This window comes from Pseudorca crassidens, chromosome 14, assembly GCF_039906515.1.
Source record: "Pseudorca crassidens isolate mPseCra1 chromosome 14, mPseCra1.hap1, whole genome shotgun sequence".
Lineage (NCBI taxonomy): Eukaryota > Metazoa > Chordata > Mammalia > Artiodactyla > Delphinidae > Pseudorca > Pseudorca crassidens.
The window spans coordinates 5,751,217-5,765,137 of NC_090309.1; the positions used below are offsets into that span (position 1 = coordinate 5,751,217).

Consider the following 13,921-nt stretch of genomic DNA (forward strand, 5'->3'; position numbering starts at 1 on the left):
AAGTTAAGTGCATGCAGTCTTTCCCTTCCGATTCCCCAAAATATTAACTTTAAAATTTGAATTATACTCCTTTTTTTTTTTAGGCTACGCCATGCGGCTTGAAGGATCTTAGTTCCCCCACCAGGGATCAAACCCGTACCCCCTGCAGTGGAAGCGTGGCGTCCTAACCACTGGACCACCAGGGAATTCCCTAAAATTTGAATTTTAGCTTTCTCCCCTACTCAAATACAAATTCCATGGGGACAGGTATGTTTGTCCGTTATTCACCTTTGTATCCCCAGAGTTGTGACTACCATGTGGTAGGCATTCAATATACACTGGATGACAGATGAGGTTTTATCAGCTAATTTCTTAAAATCCAAACAAGATTTTCTAAAAGCAGATAACAGATGTTTTTTTATCATTAGCCTTCTTTTGTTTAGACACTATCCTAATAAAGAAATTTACTTAAAGTTGCTCCGTTGAAGGGTTTTCCTGAATAACCTATAACTCTGCTATGGAGACTCAAGCACATGTGTTTTATCACAAGAATAAAGAGGCCCATGAACTGCTCCCTTGTTTTTACGGAGTTTTCTACACCCTCAGGTCCAAAGAGCAATTCACCACCTTAACCAGAAACTAATATGGGCAGCATCGGTGGTGGGACCACCAGGTGCTGACGCTCCCTAGGGTGATGCAGACAAACGACGCCCATCTCCTCTCAGGGGATCCCGGAAGGCTTTTCTCGATACTAATGGAGCCTCTCCAGTCCACAGAAAACAAGGTAACTGACATGACAAAGACTGGAAAGTTAAAATTCAGAAATGGTAAGATACATCTAAAGGGTGGAACACTGCCTCTTCAGCAAGGCGGTGTCATGCAGAAAGCGGGGGCTGGGGGAGAGGGTGTGATAGTCTTCACTGAAAGATACTCAACCACCAACCAACCAAATACAACGTCTTGTCCTATACTGAATACTGGTCTGGACAAACCAGGTGTAGACGAGCTGGGTCTAATTATGGACTCTGCATTAAGGAATCACTTTTAATTTACTTAGGTATGATAATATTTTGGATGCGTTAGAAAGGTTTTCAAATTTTAGAGATACATAATGACATAACAAAGAGTGAAAACTTCTAAAGTCTATAATCTATTTGAAAATATTTCAGCATATAAAAACATAAATAAATATTCCTCTCCACCACAGGCTCACATTGAGTTCCAGTAGTTGGGTATTTGTAATAAATACTAAATACACTGGCGTGCTGTAAGATAGGAACTCAATTGTGAGTATCATTAACACGTACATCAACCACTCTGACTCATTTACTTAAGGCGACAGAATTTTTAAGTAGTTTTTACAAACATATTCAACCCGAGTCTGATGATCAAATATGGGTTTTACATCAGGATCAAAAAGTGCATTATTGATACAAGTCCCTAGAGGTCACTCTAATAGTTTACATATATTTGTGACCAAAGCAAAGCTGCAAAGCTCTTTAACAACACTCTAAAATTTCACACAGACGAAGCTATTGCTATATATTGCCAGTATTTTTAAAATAATAAATATCTGATTATAATATATTCTTCAAGTTAAAAAGAACGGCAAACAGGGCAGAAGCACTGAATTTACTCAGGACAAAAAAATTTCTACCGACAACGGAGTGACACACAGCCCCACCCCACCTTGAAAGCAGCATCGTACTTAGTAACAGAACAGGGGGGATGCAGAATGGACTAAAAAAAAACAGCCTCAAGATACTGTCCCAGCAGAGGTGCCCCTGCAGCAGGGGTCCATGTGGTCCTCAGTGAAGCAGCAGGAAGGGGGACTGGAGGCGGAGCCCCACCCGCAGGAAGGCAGGGCCGGCGCCTCACCCTGTAATCATAGGTGGCGTCGGGGTTCTCGTCACAGGCGATGACCTCGGGAGCCATCCAGTACGGGGTGCCTATGAAGGTGTTTCTCCTCCCCACGGTCCTGTCCAGCTGAGCACTCACACCGAAATCCACTGTGGCAGGAAGAGGAAGGAGGGGAAGGAGAACACAATTAACAAACCAGTCGACGGCAAGGTGAAGAATGTGAGCACCAGAGGCCTTCAGAGTAAACCACACAGAAACACTGCACAGACTGCAACCTCCCACCAACAGGGATAAGGGGCACCCTCTCCAGGGCCAAGCCACCAAGACGGCAGACGCTCGACCAGCCTGGGAGCTCCCTGGACGCTGGACCCGCCACCTCCCTGAGCATCCCAACAGCGACCGCCAGAGGGACTTCCGGATGAGCCAGGAGCACGGGGAAAGGGAGTCAGGAGCCAGGCTAAGCAGCAAGCCCAGCTCCCAAGCCTTAAATAAGACAGAAGGAGAAACGGGGTAACTTTCCAGCTAACTGCACTGGGGCAGGGTATTAGATCACGTGGCACGCCCATCACATACCAAGCTTCACCTCTGCGTTCTCAGTCAGCAATACATTCTGGCCCTTGATGTCCCGGTGAATCACGTGATGGATGTGGAGATGCGCCAGTCCCTGAGCAGGAAAGTCAGGTCTGGACTTAGTTCTCTGTCGCTACAAGGGACTAGCCCAGAACACACCCTTTATAATAAAGTGTGCACACAGGCCAGAAGTTTCTGGGAACATAAGATTCAACCTCAGTGCATTTCCAGCAAGACATCACCCATGACACCACACAGAGAGAGGTACCCACGATCCCAATGGGGCAGGGTTACCACCTTCTAGCTGCTCCCCAGCAGGACCATCCGCAGTGTCTCTGCTGTCATTTGCGCTATTTGTGTGCAGGGTGGTTCCTTTCCCACGCTGCACGCCTATCTTGCAATGGCCGACCCTGGGGGCAGATCTGAACTACACGCACCCAGGGGAAAAGCAAAGGGCGGGAGTGGGCTTTAAGGTCTGGCCCTTGAATCCAGCCTGGTTTTCCCACCAAAGAGCGACAAACTGCTAACTACTGATCGACCCGACCTCCACCCCACGTGCAAAACAACTCTGCCATCAAAAGAGCTTTATGTTCAAGTATCTTTCTTTCCCAAGGAAATAAATCCTACTGGGCACACAGCACTTTCTGATGACCTCGCATCTGGAACGAAGCCCAGAGAAGGCCTCTGATGAGAGGTGGTGGGAGAACAAAAATACAGTTTTCATCCAAATATGGTCAGAAAGCCCAAAAGGCATCATTCTCACAACTCATTTACTTGTCCTGACTTTAGCTAGAGAAGCCAAATCGACAGCCTGCCTCCGTAAGCTACAAGCAGCCTATTAACTCCCCAACGTCTCAATTCAAAAAGCGCAGATGAGACGTAACGACTCCTTTGATTTGTCCTGTTTAACTTCTTTGTGGGGTTTTATTGTCATCATTACCTTCTAGGCTATGAATTAAATGTAACAGCTGCCCTAGAACATTCATTTTTCTAACATGGGGGTTTCTAAAATCATTTACCAGTCTGCCTGTGAAACAGAAGAGAGCTTATGTCATGGCTCTGTGTGTTTTTCCAGCACTCAGGATGTGCAGTGTTACACCACAAAGCACCAAGTAGGGGGGAAAGCACTAAAAGCATACGGCATCTTCATGGTATCGTTAGGAAGAAACTCCCTCCTTTTAGCCCGGTGTACCTTTGAACAGCGGAAGAAGAGATGAAAAACTGCAGCTTCCCTCTTTCGTAATTCCTACTTTTATTACTTCAGTTCATTTTTTATTCTCTTAATGTTCACAAGCCCCCCCTTCTCACACTTCTCCAGAATTATCTTAGCAGCAGACGTTAAGCAGCCACGTCTTCTCAGACGAACGTGGCCTGCCTGCACTCTGGTTCCTGTCGAGCAATCCCTGTCCTAGGGCTGCGGTTACTGCCTCTGGGAGGGCCCGCTGCTGGCGTGTCTGCCAGCTCGTACAGCGCAGGAGCCCGAGCCGCGAGGATCTGCGCAGCGGACACAGTCTTCCTGAATGAAGGGCCTGGGAGGGAGGGCGTGTTCCACCGCCCCCGCCATGGTGAGCTACAGTCCCTCCACTTCGGCAGAGATGGCAAGTCCAGTACACAGTCAGCGTCTGTCCAAGAGCAAATGAATCAAGGTCCACAACTCGGAAACACGGTCCTGTAAGTCCGTCGCATTCACAGAATGAAGCAGCAGTCAAAGGCCGTCTTCGGTGCCGGTTGGGAGAGGCTGTAACTGCCCACACTCAGGATGATCTATGCTGGTTTCTATGAAAACGCGAGGCTGCCGTGTGGATGGTGACCATGGAAACGCGCCGGAAGGAACACGCGGCTTCGTGTCTCGAGGCTCTCGGTGGGTCCAGGAGAGCTTTTCTACTGCCGTCTGAGACCCGCGTGCCCACAACTCTCAACCTGCTGAGATCTTCACTCCACAGCAACTGACTCTACCGTCCACCAAGGAACGAGGACGTCTGTCACCACAGAAATCAGCCCCCGGCGTGCCTCTGGGACGCCCTGCTTTCCTTCCCCACGAGCGGCCTTCTCACCACTCTGCTCTCTCTTTCCCAACACTGACTCCCGTGACCCGTTACGAACACACATGAGTACATGATACTGACTCTTCCAGAAGCTTCTGTTTGAGGTTAGTCCATTTAGACGTTCGTCGTAGGAAAAATTCCCATCCTAGATGAAGTGACGTGAAGGAAACTCTCGTTTCAGGTGGCCACGGGGGCGGAAAACATCTGCTGCATCTTGAAAAGATGTTCATTGAGCTACTATGTTCAGGTTGATCTGCGGCCTCAAGCAACCTGGGCTTCTTTCCAAAAATGCTGTCTTGAGTTCAATGGTGGAAAAACAGTTGCATCCACTTAGTTACCGACCCACGTGTCATATTAACTGATTCCTGACACTGAAACTCATTTACTTCTCATAGTAATGGTACTTCCTTCATAGGACTGGGACCGAGACTTTACATATGAAGAAAGTAAGTCTGGAAAGTTGAGTAACGTGGCAGGGGATGTGCAGAAGGTAAGCAACGGAGGCAGGACTCGAACCCAAGTCTACCTCACTTGGGGCCCATGCTCTTAGCCACTGCTCTCTCCTGCCCACAGGACTCGAACCCAAGTCTACCTCACTTGGGGCCCATGCTCTTAGCCACTGCTCTCTCCTGCCCACCCTGAGTTTTCGTTATCAAGATAATAAATACACCTGCCCACTCACTGAACGCCCTCACAGCAGTACAGGGCAGGAGGCTTAGTTTCCCATGTTAAGTCTCCTATAATAACCATAAAAGAATCTTGATATTTTTAAATGGAACTTGTTATGTGATAAGAAGACGGGGTCTCCCATCTCACCCTCTACAACTGGTTTTCCTAGGGGAACTGTCTATTGTCAAGGGCTCTGCAAACTTTCTAAATAAAAAGAAATTCAGACTATCTCTGTATTCTAGACGGCATTTTTTAAAACCTGCAGTCCTCTATGAAACTTAAACGTAAAAAGTGGAGTAAATTTATCTATAAATAAAAAATAAAGTTAACATTTTTTTTTATTAGTGACAGAAACATAAGAATTAGATTCCAGTTCAACTCCATAATCTTTATTTTTAAAATGTGGTCGGTAAATGAAATCCAACCAAGTAACTTAAGTGTGTAATTGAGGGGTAAAGTAGAGAGAAAAACTGTGCCGGTTGACCAGAGGCAAGAGGCCCACTGGCAACTCACATGCAGTTTTCCAATACGAGATTTTCGAACACCCTGCCTGCGCTGTCAGGACAGCTCTACTACTGAAAGGGATCGTTTAGAAGCCGCTAAAACGGTAGCCAAGAACTTGCTTTGACATAAACCAGCTTTCCAGTTGGCTGTAAATAACATTAAACATTAGAACTTCTCCTCATAAATACTGTCACAGATTCTAACAGTTAATGCCGAAGTCCACAAGATGATTTTGAAAGCCAGCATTTAGTACCATTAATATTGCTTTATAAGCTTAGACACACGATTCCCATAAACACAAGAGTGAGGGATTATTTCTCCTCCTCTCCACTCTGATTTTCTTCTTCATAACTGCAGGATGAATTCAGAGAAATACCCAAAAAAAAAAAAAAGCTATTGTAAGTCTAGTTTCTTTGGATACTTGCCAGACTCAAAACCATGATGTGGCTTAAACTATCAAAGCCAGCTGGTGATACAGAACCCTTGGCTGTCACGAAAAGAATAACCTGTACAGGTCGCAGCTAATGCGCAGAAACCCTCGGGGCCGGGCAAGTGGAAATGGAAACACAAGCCCACGCCTGGCTGCCTCAGCTGTGCCCCACTTACCCTCAGGATCTCCCTGGAGATGTAGGCTATCCAGTCCTCCTTGAGCGTGTTGCCCTTGGTGTTCTTCACGAGGTCTGTGATGGACCCGGCCCCGCAGAACTCCATAACAAGCTGGAGAGAGACAAGACACGCTGCGGCCAACACGTCCCCCCAGTGGCCAGAGCATCACAGATGTCAGCACACACCGGGTAGGCCGGGGGTCAGTCTAACCCCCCTCCTTTCCTAAAGGTCTGGGCGCACGACCATTGTGGAGGCACTGAACTCCTGAGAGCATATCTCATCACACCCCATCTATTCGGCACGGACATCCGGTCCAGGAGATCGGCGTCTGCATGTTCTACGGCGCAGCCTGTGCAGAGGCCCTGAAGCCCCCCTTCTCTCCTGAGCACAGACGCAAGTGGACCGCTTGCTCCTAATCAACGCCCACTCATCAGAAATCTGATCTAAATACCCCTTAACAGGCTTTCCAACTTGCCAGTGTCTAAACTGCTCTATTTTCCACACATCGTGATTCTCAAACTATTTTATATCAACTGCGTTTAGTACAGTTTAAAAATTTCTCTTTAAAAAGAGAAATACTATTTTTAAGCAGCACATCATTTTTTAAAAGACACTATTTACAATAACTAAATGTTTCCACAATACGAACACAAGTATATTTCCAAAGTACTTAGAAAATAAATTGAGTTGAACTATTCTAAAAATTTAACTGTGTTTGGATACGGGCAATGGAAATAAAGGTAACTGTTTCCCTTTTACTATCCTAACTTTGCAAACAGTCTCTAATGGCTTTTTTAAAAATTAGAAGAGTATTCATCTATCTTCCTGCCCTATAAGCCCAGTACCTTTGGCATAACGTGATAACCACAGATCTGACACTGTCTCGGTGTCATCATCTTGAATAGAAATGTATTCAATAAGAGATATGGTTGAGTATGTATAAATTCTATAAATTTCCCTGGAGTCCACTGTTCTTAATAAATTACTAAACTAAGTTTGTTTTCTTGCAATTTGTCTCTCATTCCAACATAGTAAAGAAAGATTCATTTAGTTGAGATTCCACACTAATTAATTTCCATCAAGTTTTTATCACATTGCTTTCATTTTCAAGCTAATTTCCTTGCTATTTTGTTACTTTTTTTTTTTTAATGTGCCATTTTATTCCCAAAACACAAGTTAACTCTTTTTCCTGCGATGTGAAATCAACACCAAAATAAACATTCAGGACACCTTCCACTGAGAAGGCCAGGGAAGATACCAGATGTTACCCCTTTTTCTTTGCTTTTCTCTCCCCTCCCCCCCTGGAAGGTTCTTAATGCCCTTTTAAATACAAAGAGGAAACCCCCCAGAATGCTCAGGAAATGTCCGCCTACCCAGAGTTGGTCATCGTGTCCTGGGGGGCTCTTTTTAATGAAAGCACCGTAATACGTTGCAATATTTCTATGATGAGAATATTTCTTCAGCATATTTATCTCCAGCTTGATTTCCTCCTCTTCATCCTTAAGAAAAAATAAAAATAAAATGTGCAGCTTTTGAATGACATGCAGGATTTTACTTTCTCCACATGCAGGCAATCAGACGTTCCCAGCCCCTCCAGCAAGGGAGAGACACTTTACTCTTGTGCCAGTAATCGGGGACTTGCGGCGACGCATCCTTTGAAATGTGATTACAAGCTCTGCAAGAAGAAATACAAGCACAAAAGGTAAAGATGAAACAGGAAGCAGCAGGGGCAGAGGGCACGCGTGGCCTGGCTCTTCCACGGGCCACGTAACCCCAGGCAATTCACTCCACTTCTCTGGGCCTCAACTGGCTCATCTGTAAAAACGGGAGGAAAAAGAAAACTGGCTGATACTACTTCAAATGACTAGCAAGGGCTGCTTCTTTTCTAGAGAACATTTGTGAGTATAAATCGTCCGACGCACTTAAGGTTCAGCTCTGAGAGCATCACACAGCACCATCACCCTGGGTCGGGGGCAGGGGCCAAGCTCAGGGACCCTGTGGTCCTGGATGGACAGCGCCCCCAAGAGACTCGGGCCAGTCCAGGAGCCCAGAAACATAAACACCACTCAGTGGTGGCAGGTTGTCCCTAGACTGGGCTCATCCCCCCGCCTCTTGCTTTACTAAAATAAGACAAGCAGAGGAAGAAATGAAGAGTCTGTATGAGAAGATGAGAGGGAGAATGAAGGGGACAGGTGGTGACAAAGGTCCGGAAAATAAAAATAAGTTGCTCTTGTGAATGTTGAGGTCTCCGCCTTCTCCCACACCAACCCCTCCCCACCCCGCCCCGGGGAAAACCGCATCATCGGGGGCATCCTGTGCCCTGCTGCACACACGGACACGGGGAGAGGGTAACGCCAAACCACCTGCAAAGAGTCATCCGAAGAAAGGTTTACAGGTAGCACGAGAATGAGAGGAAAGCAGAATTAAAGTGAGAAAAAAGAGAGAATGTGCAGGAATAGGGAAAATCTGCCTTGGTTAGAAAAGGGGTGTTTGAGGGAAGATAAAGAAGATCTTTGAGCAAAGCCTCATAACCAGATCTCTAGAATTCCCTTTATTTCATGTATTTTCAACAGGAAATGATGAGTGGTTCCCTAAAACCTCCTGACTTTTCTACACTGACACACTCCTTCCACTTTAGCTGATATCCTTCCCTCTCCAGGGAAGACTCAGGGATTCTGAGCCACACAGGTACGTGTATATGCACATGTGTGCGCGCACACACGCACACACACAAAACCTACTGTTGCAGCCTAGCATCTCCAAGAACCTTTCATAAGGCCTCACAGACCTAAAGTAAGTTTGGTTTGCAAACACTGCTCTTAGGGCAACATCATTAATTAGATATTAACAGTGAGACCAAATGAAAAAAGAAAATGTCTTTTTAAAAACAACTTTCAGTTCGTCATTACTGCTTAATAAACCCAATACCCACGAAAACACGTAATCATCCAACACCAGTGATTCTCATGGCAATGGCTTCCAGCTCGGTCCAGATACGTAAGTATGAGACTACTGCAGCATACAGATGACAGGCGTGATTGTCATGGGACTTTGGCAGACGATGACAGAAATATGAAGCAGAGTCACATGGCCAAGCACAGTCTAGACACTAGTCTGTGTAATAATTCTCATTCAAAACCGATATATATGTAAATCACACCAAATGCATATGAATTTCAATGGCCATGGTTAAAGCCGCAATGAACAATAAGAGGCTGAACAACTAGGATAATTAAGTAGCTTAATTCTAAACAAAACCAGGGCTTAGCCTGGCTAGTATTACACAATCACACCCCTCTATCTGGGGCCTTTACAGTGTAGAAACTTTATACTATAAAACGTAAAGGGCAACAAGTTTTGTTCATACTGGGCACAAGAAAGCACGCCCCAAGCAGAATTAGGAAGCCCCACCCATCCACAGCTGTATCTTACGTCACATTCGCGCCCATGCTGTGGGAGGACCACCACCTGCCGGCACAGGGGCCCCGCTCTCTCTGGATCGCAGCTCACGACTCGCCGCCCACAGTCTCTGGCTTCCTGGGCAGCCAGGACACCCCAACGAGGCCTGTTGAGACTGACACATTCCTAACAAAAATGAGCGCGAGTCTGGCCACAGCCTCGCTCCTGCTGGAAAGGAGGTGGTGTTACTCCAGGATTAGAAAGTCAACTAAAGGTATGATTTTTTTCCTCTTATCCAAAACCAGTAAAGCTGTAAGGATCTGGGGTACAAAGACTAAACAAAAACAAAAGGAACAATGCTGAACTAGAATAGGGAAAAATCAACACACTACTGATTTTCATTTTCTGTGCTAAGAGCGCAGCCACTCACTTCATGCAGTAATGTGTGCCTTCCCGGACGGAAGGCGGGACTTCATTGCTCCATCCCTAACCCTTCCTAGGGGCCGCCACCCGCCCCCCACGCTGCCTAAGTCACCCCAGGGTCTTTAGTCCCTGTGATGCTCTGCCAGTAGGCTTCACTTCTGGACAGAAAGCAAACGCTACCTACAGTTCTCCCACAAGCAGCTTCCTGAGCAATAATTAAGGGTCTTGACATACTGTGACTGGTTTTGACATATGTTTTCTTTTAGTGACAAAAACCAGTGTCTTCCAGGATCTCACGCGTTCACCGCTCTGTGTAAGAACAACCAAGACCCTCCATCGGCACCTGAGGTTTCTGGAGCCACTGAGTTAAAATCCTCCCACATCTTACACGTTTAAAGATCCCCGTAGGCTTAAATGCGGTACTGCTCACCGGTGTGAAAAGCACTTAACATGCACACGGGCAATACTGTTGGAGGACCATCACGGCACAACACATCTCCCTGAACCTAAGATGCTGCCAGACAGACACCCAATCACTTTTCATAACGAAACTATGATTCACCATCAACCATGAGACGCAGGCTGTAACATCTTCGAAACTGGGCTGCAAGTTACAAACAATGAAATATGACATAAGAACAGCTTAAACACAGTTTGGTAACAGCTTTTCTAATATGACTGAAACATCCAAATATTTTCCGAAAATACAGTAATCAGATCGATGTCTCTTGCCAGAATACTTCCGGGGTCTTAACAGTCAAATCCTGGAAGCAGATGAAACTGAACTACAAATACTGAGAGGAAAACATACTGTCCTCTCAAATCATCATTTCAGGATAAGGATTATATATACTTTGAAACATTCCTTCTCTGGCTTCTCTGATTTTCAAATAGATGGCTATTGCACGGTTTATAAAGTAAAAAGGCACTCAGCACCACTAACTGTCATTCACTGTCTAATTATGAGTGCCCACCTTGGAGGAAAAGCATCAGAAATGCAGAATCTACCAACAGTTTGGAGCCAACTGCAGCTGGAATCCTAATCACGACTAATGCTTATAATATAGTGTCTTACACGGTGTCTTTAGGGTAAAAACGAACCAACTTCTGAGTTCGAATCTCCCTTCAGTCATTAGGTGAAAACAAGTTTGCTGTTCTCATTCCAGTATTTAAACGCATGCGCACCACCACCAAAAACAAACACCTCATTTTGCCATAAAAGATACAGCGGAAAACAGACTTAGAACAGACTAACTGCATTTTAAAAGCAATGACAAATCCCACATTTGCAAAGAAAGTGGATGTAGCAAAGCTCCATGAGGAAGTGATATATCCAAGTGTCCCGGCCAAGTCCAAACGCCTCTGCCCTTCATCCTCCCCTTTAGGAGGCCACAGTCACGTACACATGGAAAAAAAAAAATTAAGGGTCACTTGAGAGAGGAGAGGGGACATTTGGGGAGGTCTCCTCCAGGGATGAGGCAGCTGCCAGCCCCCGGTGATCTAAGGCAGCTGATGCCAATTAGCATTCTGGACTCTCCCCAGTGGGAGCAAACTCAGCAGAAAAGGTCTTTGTCTCAGGCTAAGACTAGGGAGGAGTTTTCCTTTGCCTTCCTTGGCTGCTAGAGGACAGGGTGGGGGGGGGGGGGGGGGAGTGTACATCTGAATCGTGGTCATCTTCAAAAGCAGCTGTGGGTTTGGGAGTCATAGGAAAAGTCCTGTCCACTCCACAGTCTGAGCACAGAGCAGTGCATAGGACTAGTAGGGTTTCTTAATAACTCCTTAAAATGTTGTTTAAACTCTCTTGTTACCAAAATTCTGTCTCCTTCCACTGCCAGCAGGCAGACCTCCAATGAGCCCGACTGGGAGGACCCAGGAGGTCTGGGGGGTGCTCCCCCCAGCAGCCCCTCCTTACAGAATTAAGCCTACTCATTAAGAGCTGAACAAAAACAGGAAGGGCCATTCATTACTCACTCTATCTTTACTAGATGGAGAGAATACTAATAAAATGAAATACACGAGCATCTCTGGCAGATTTCACCACCAAAAGGTATATACTTAGAATGAAAATAGCCATTGAATATCCATTTTAGAAAAAAGTTTACAAGCTTGTTTTAGTTAACGACTACCAAACCCTTCTTTACGGGACTGTGAACTGGCAGAGAAATGAGGGCAGATCACCTTTGACTTGGCAAACCCCAGCGACATCTGAGAGTGTTATTCAGTATCACACCAAGCTGAATTAACCAAAATTAATTTTTATGACTCAGACATATGAAAAGTTCTGCAACTTAACTTCACTGATCATTCAACCAGACAGAGGCGAACATGACTCTGCAGGGAAGCTTCTAGAGCAAAATGAAGGTCCAGGATCTGGTCGAAGGAAGGAATGGAACGTTCTTTAAAATTAATCCGCGTCCATCTCAGAAGACCCATCAGCTCCAGAACAAAAACCCCAACAGAACAATGACAAAATTAACATAGCTGCACTCGTGACATCTTACTCAACAAGGAATACTGCCCTGAACACATTTCAGACAAAAAGACATGCTCCCTAGTTTTGCTACTGAGCCAATGGACTTCTGAGACCCCAAAGTCTAACCCTAACGGCCCTGAAGCGCTTAACCTGCTCTTTCTGTCGACAGACACCACCACGTAGGACTTTACTTGACTCAGCAAAGTGTTCTACGAAATCTGCTATATTTCAGCGAGGCTGTGTCACTCGACTGGGCTCTAAGAGCAGCGTGGTAAAGAAGAGAACTACAGAGCAGCACCATCACCGGGATGGGCATGGCGGGGTGGTAACTTCAGACTGTGACGAGACGGTGCAGGACGGCAAGGACAACCCATTTTCCTCAACATCACTCACTCACGAAAAACCTGGGGAGACTGGTGCTTGCAAGGAGGCCAAGACACACCTCTGGGATGACCCCTTAACAACAACCACAGCACGGCGAATGAACACGGTGAGCTAACTCAAATCACAAAGTCAGGTAAGACCCATCGCTGTTTTCTCCAGGATCTAAACGAAACTATGAGAACTTTCCAAAGTGTCAAGCCCCAATTTACAGGACACAATTCCCCAGGGTACAAGTTGCTTCGAGAGTCTAACTTGAAATAAGTCACATCAATACTTGATTTTAGAACCCATCCATTTTCCTCCTCCATTGGGGACCCTTTAGTATGGCCCCTAAAGTAAGAGCTGAAACCTAGGTCCCGACAGAGATGGAAAGCAGATCTCCTGGGTAAGGCCCAGAGTGACCAAAATCAAATCCTCCACCAAAACACTTGATTGTCACCCCAAAATATGCTCTTTGACATGGGATTATTTTAAGCTAAAGGGACTTGAAAAGCAGCAGGGACAAAAAAGGTGCTCCGACCTCCCCTTTTCTCCCTGAAAGCAAGCGATAAAACTCCCATATGAAAGGCATCCTTCCTATACCAACTGGAAAAAACATTCTTATCACCAGAGCCAGGGGACTGAGGCCAAAAGAATTCTGTACAAGCAAGCCTCTCATCTTCTGTTAGCTGTCCCATATGGTTTAGTTACTGGTCCACAATGGCATCTCTCTGTTCAACCTGGTACACAGACAGTCTTCTTTGAGTCTTCATTTTCCTTGTGAAGGTTCCCATGTATATACGAGATAGACAAGTTAGCAAACCTGTTTGTTTTCGTCTTGTTAATCTTTTATTACATGATCAAGAACCTAGAAGGGTAGAAGGAAAGGGTTTTTTTCCTCCCCTACATAACGAAACTTGTAATTATATTATGAGACCAGAAAGAGATCAGTAATCCAAAATGCTCAGAAGATGACAAAATAATATATTCTTAACATCAGCATTTTGCCATTGGCAACACCAGTGTACAA

At 45.6% G+C, this 13,921-nt stretch overlaps 1 protein-coding gene across 50 annotated transcripts in view; it reads right to left on the bottom strand.

Annotated features, from left to right (window-relative positions):
* Positions 1-13,921, bottom strand: part of MAP4K4 (mitogen-activated protein kinase kinase kinase kinase 4) — a 173,450-nt gene that overhangs the window by 54,216 nt on the left and 105,313 nt on the right. For all 50 annotated transcript variants that reach the window (XM_067704086.1, XM_067704085.1, XM_067704090.1 and 47 more), the window contains 4 exons: positions 7,607-7,732; positions 6,234-6,344; positions 2,413-2,503; positions 1,858-1,988 (listed from right to left, as the gene is read on the bottom strand). In XM_067704086.1, coding sequence (XP_067560187.1) covers positions 1,858-1,988; positions 2,413-2,503; positions 6,234-6,344; positions 7,607-7,732 — 459 coding nt within the window. The remainder of the gene's footprint in view (positions 1-1,857; positions 1,989-2,412; positions 2,504-6,233; positions 6,345-7,606; positions 7,733-13,921) is intronic.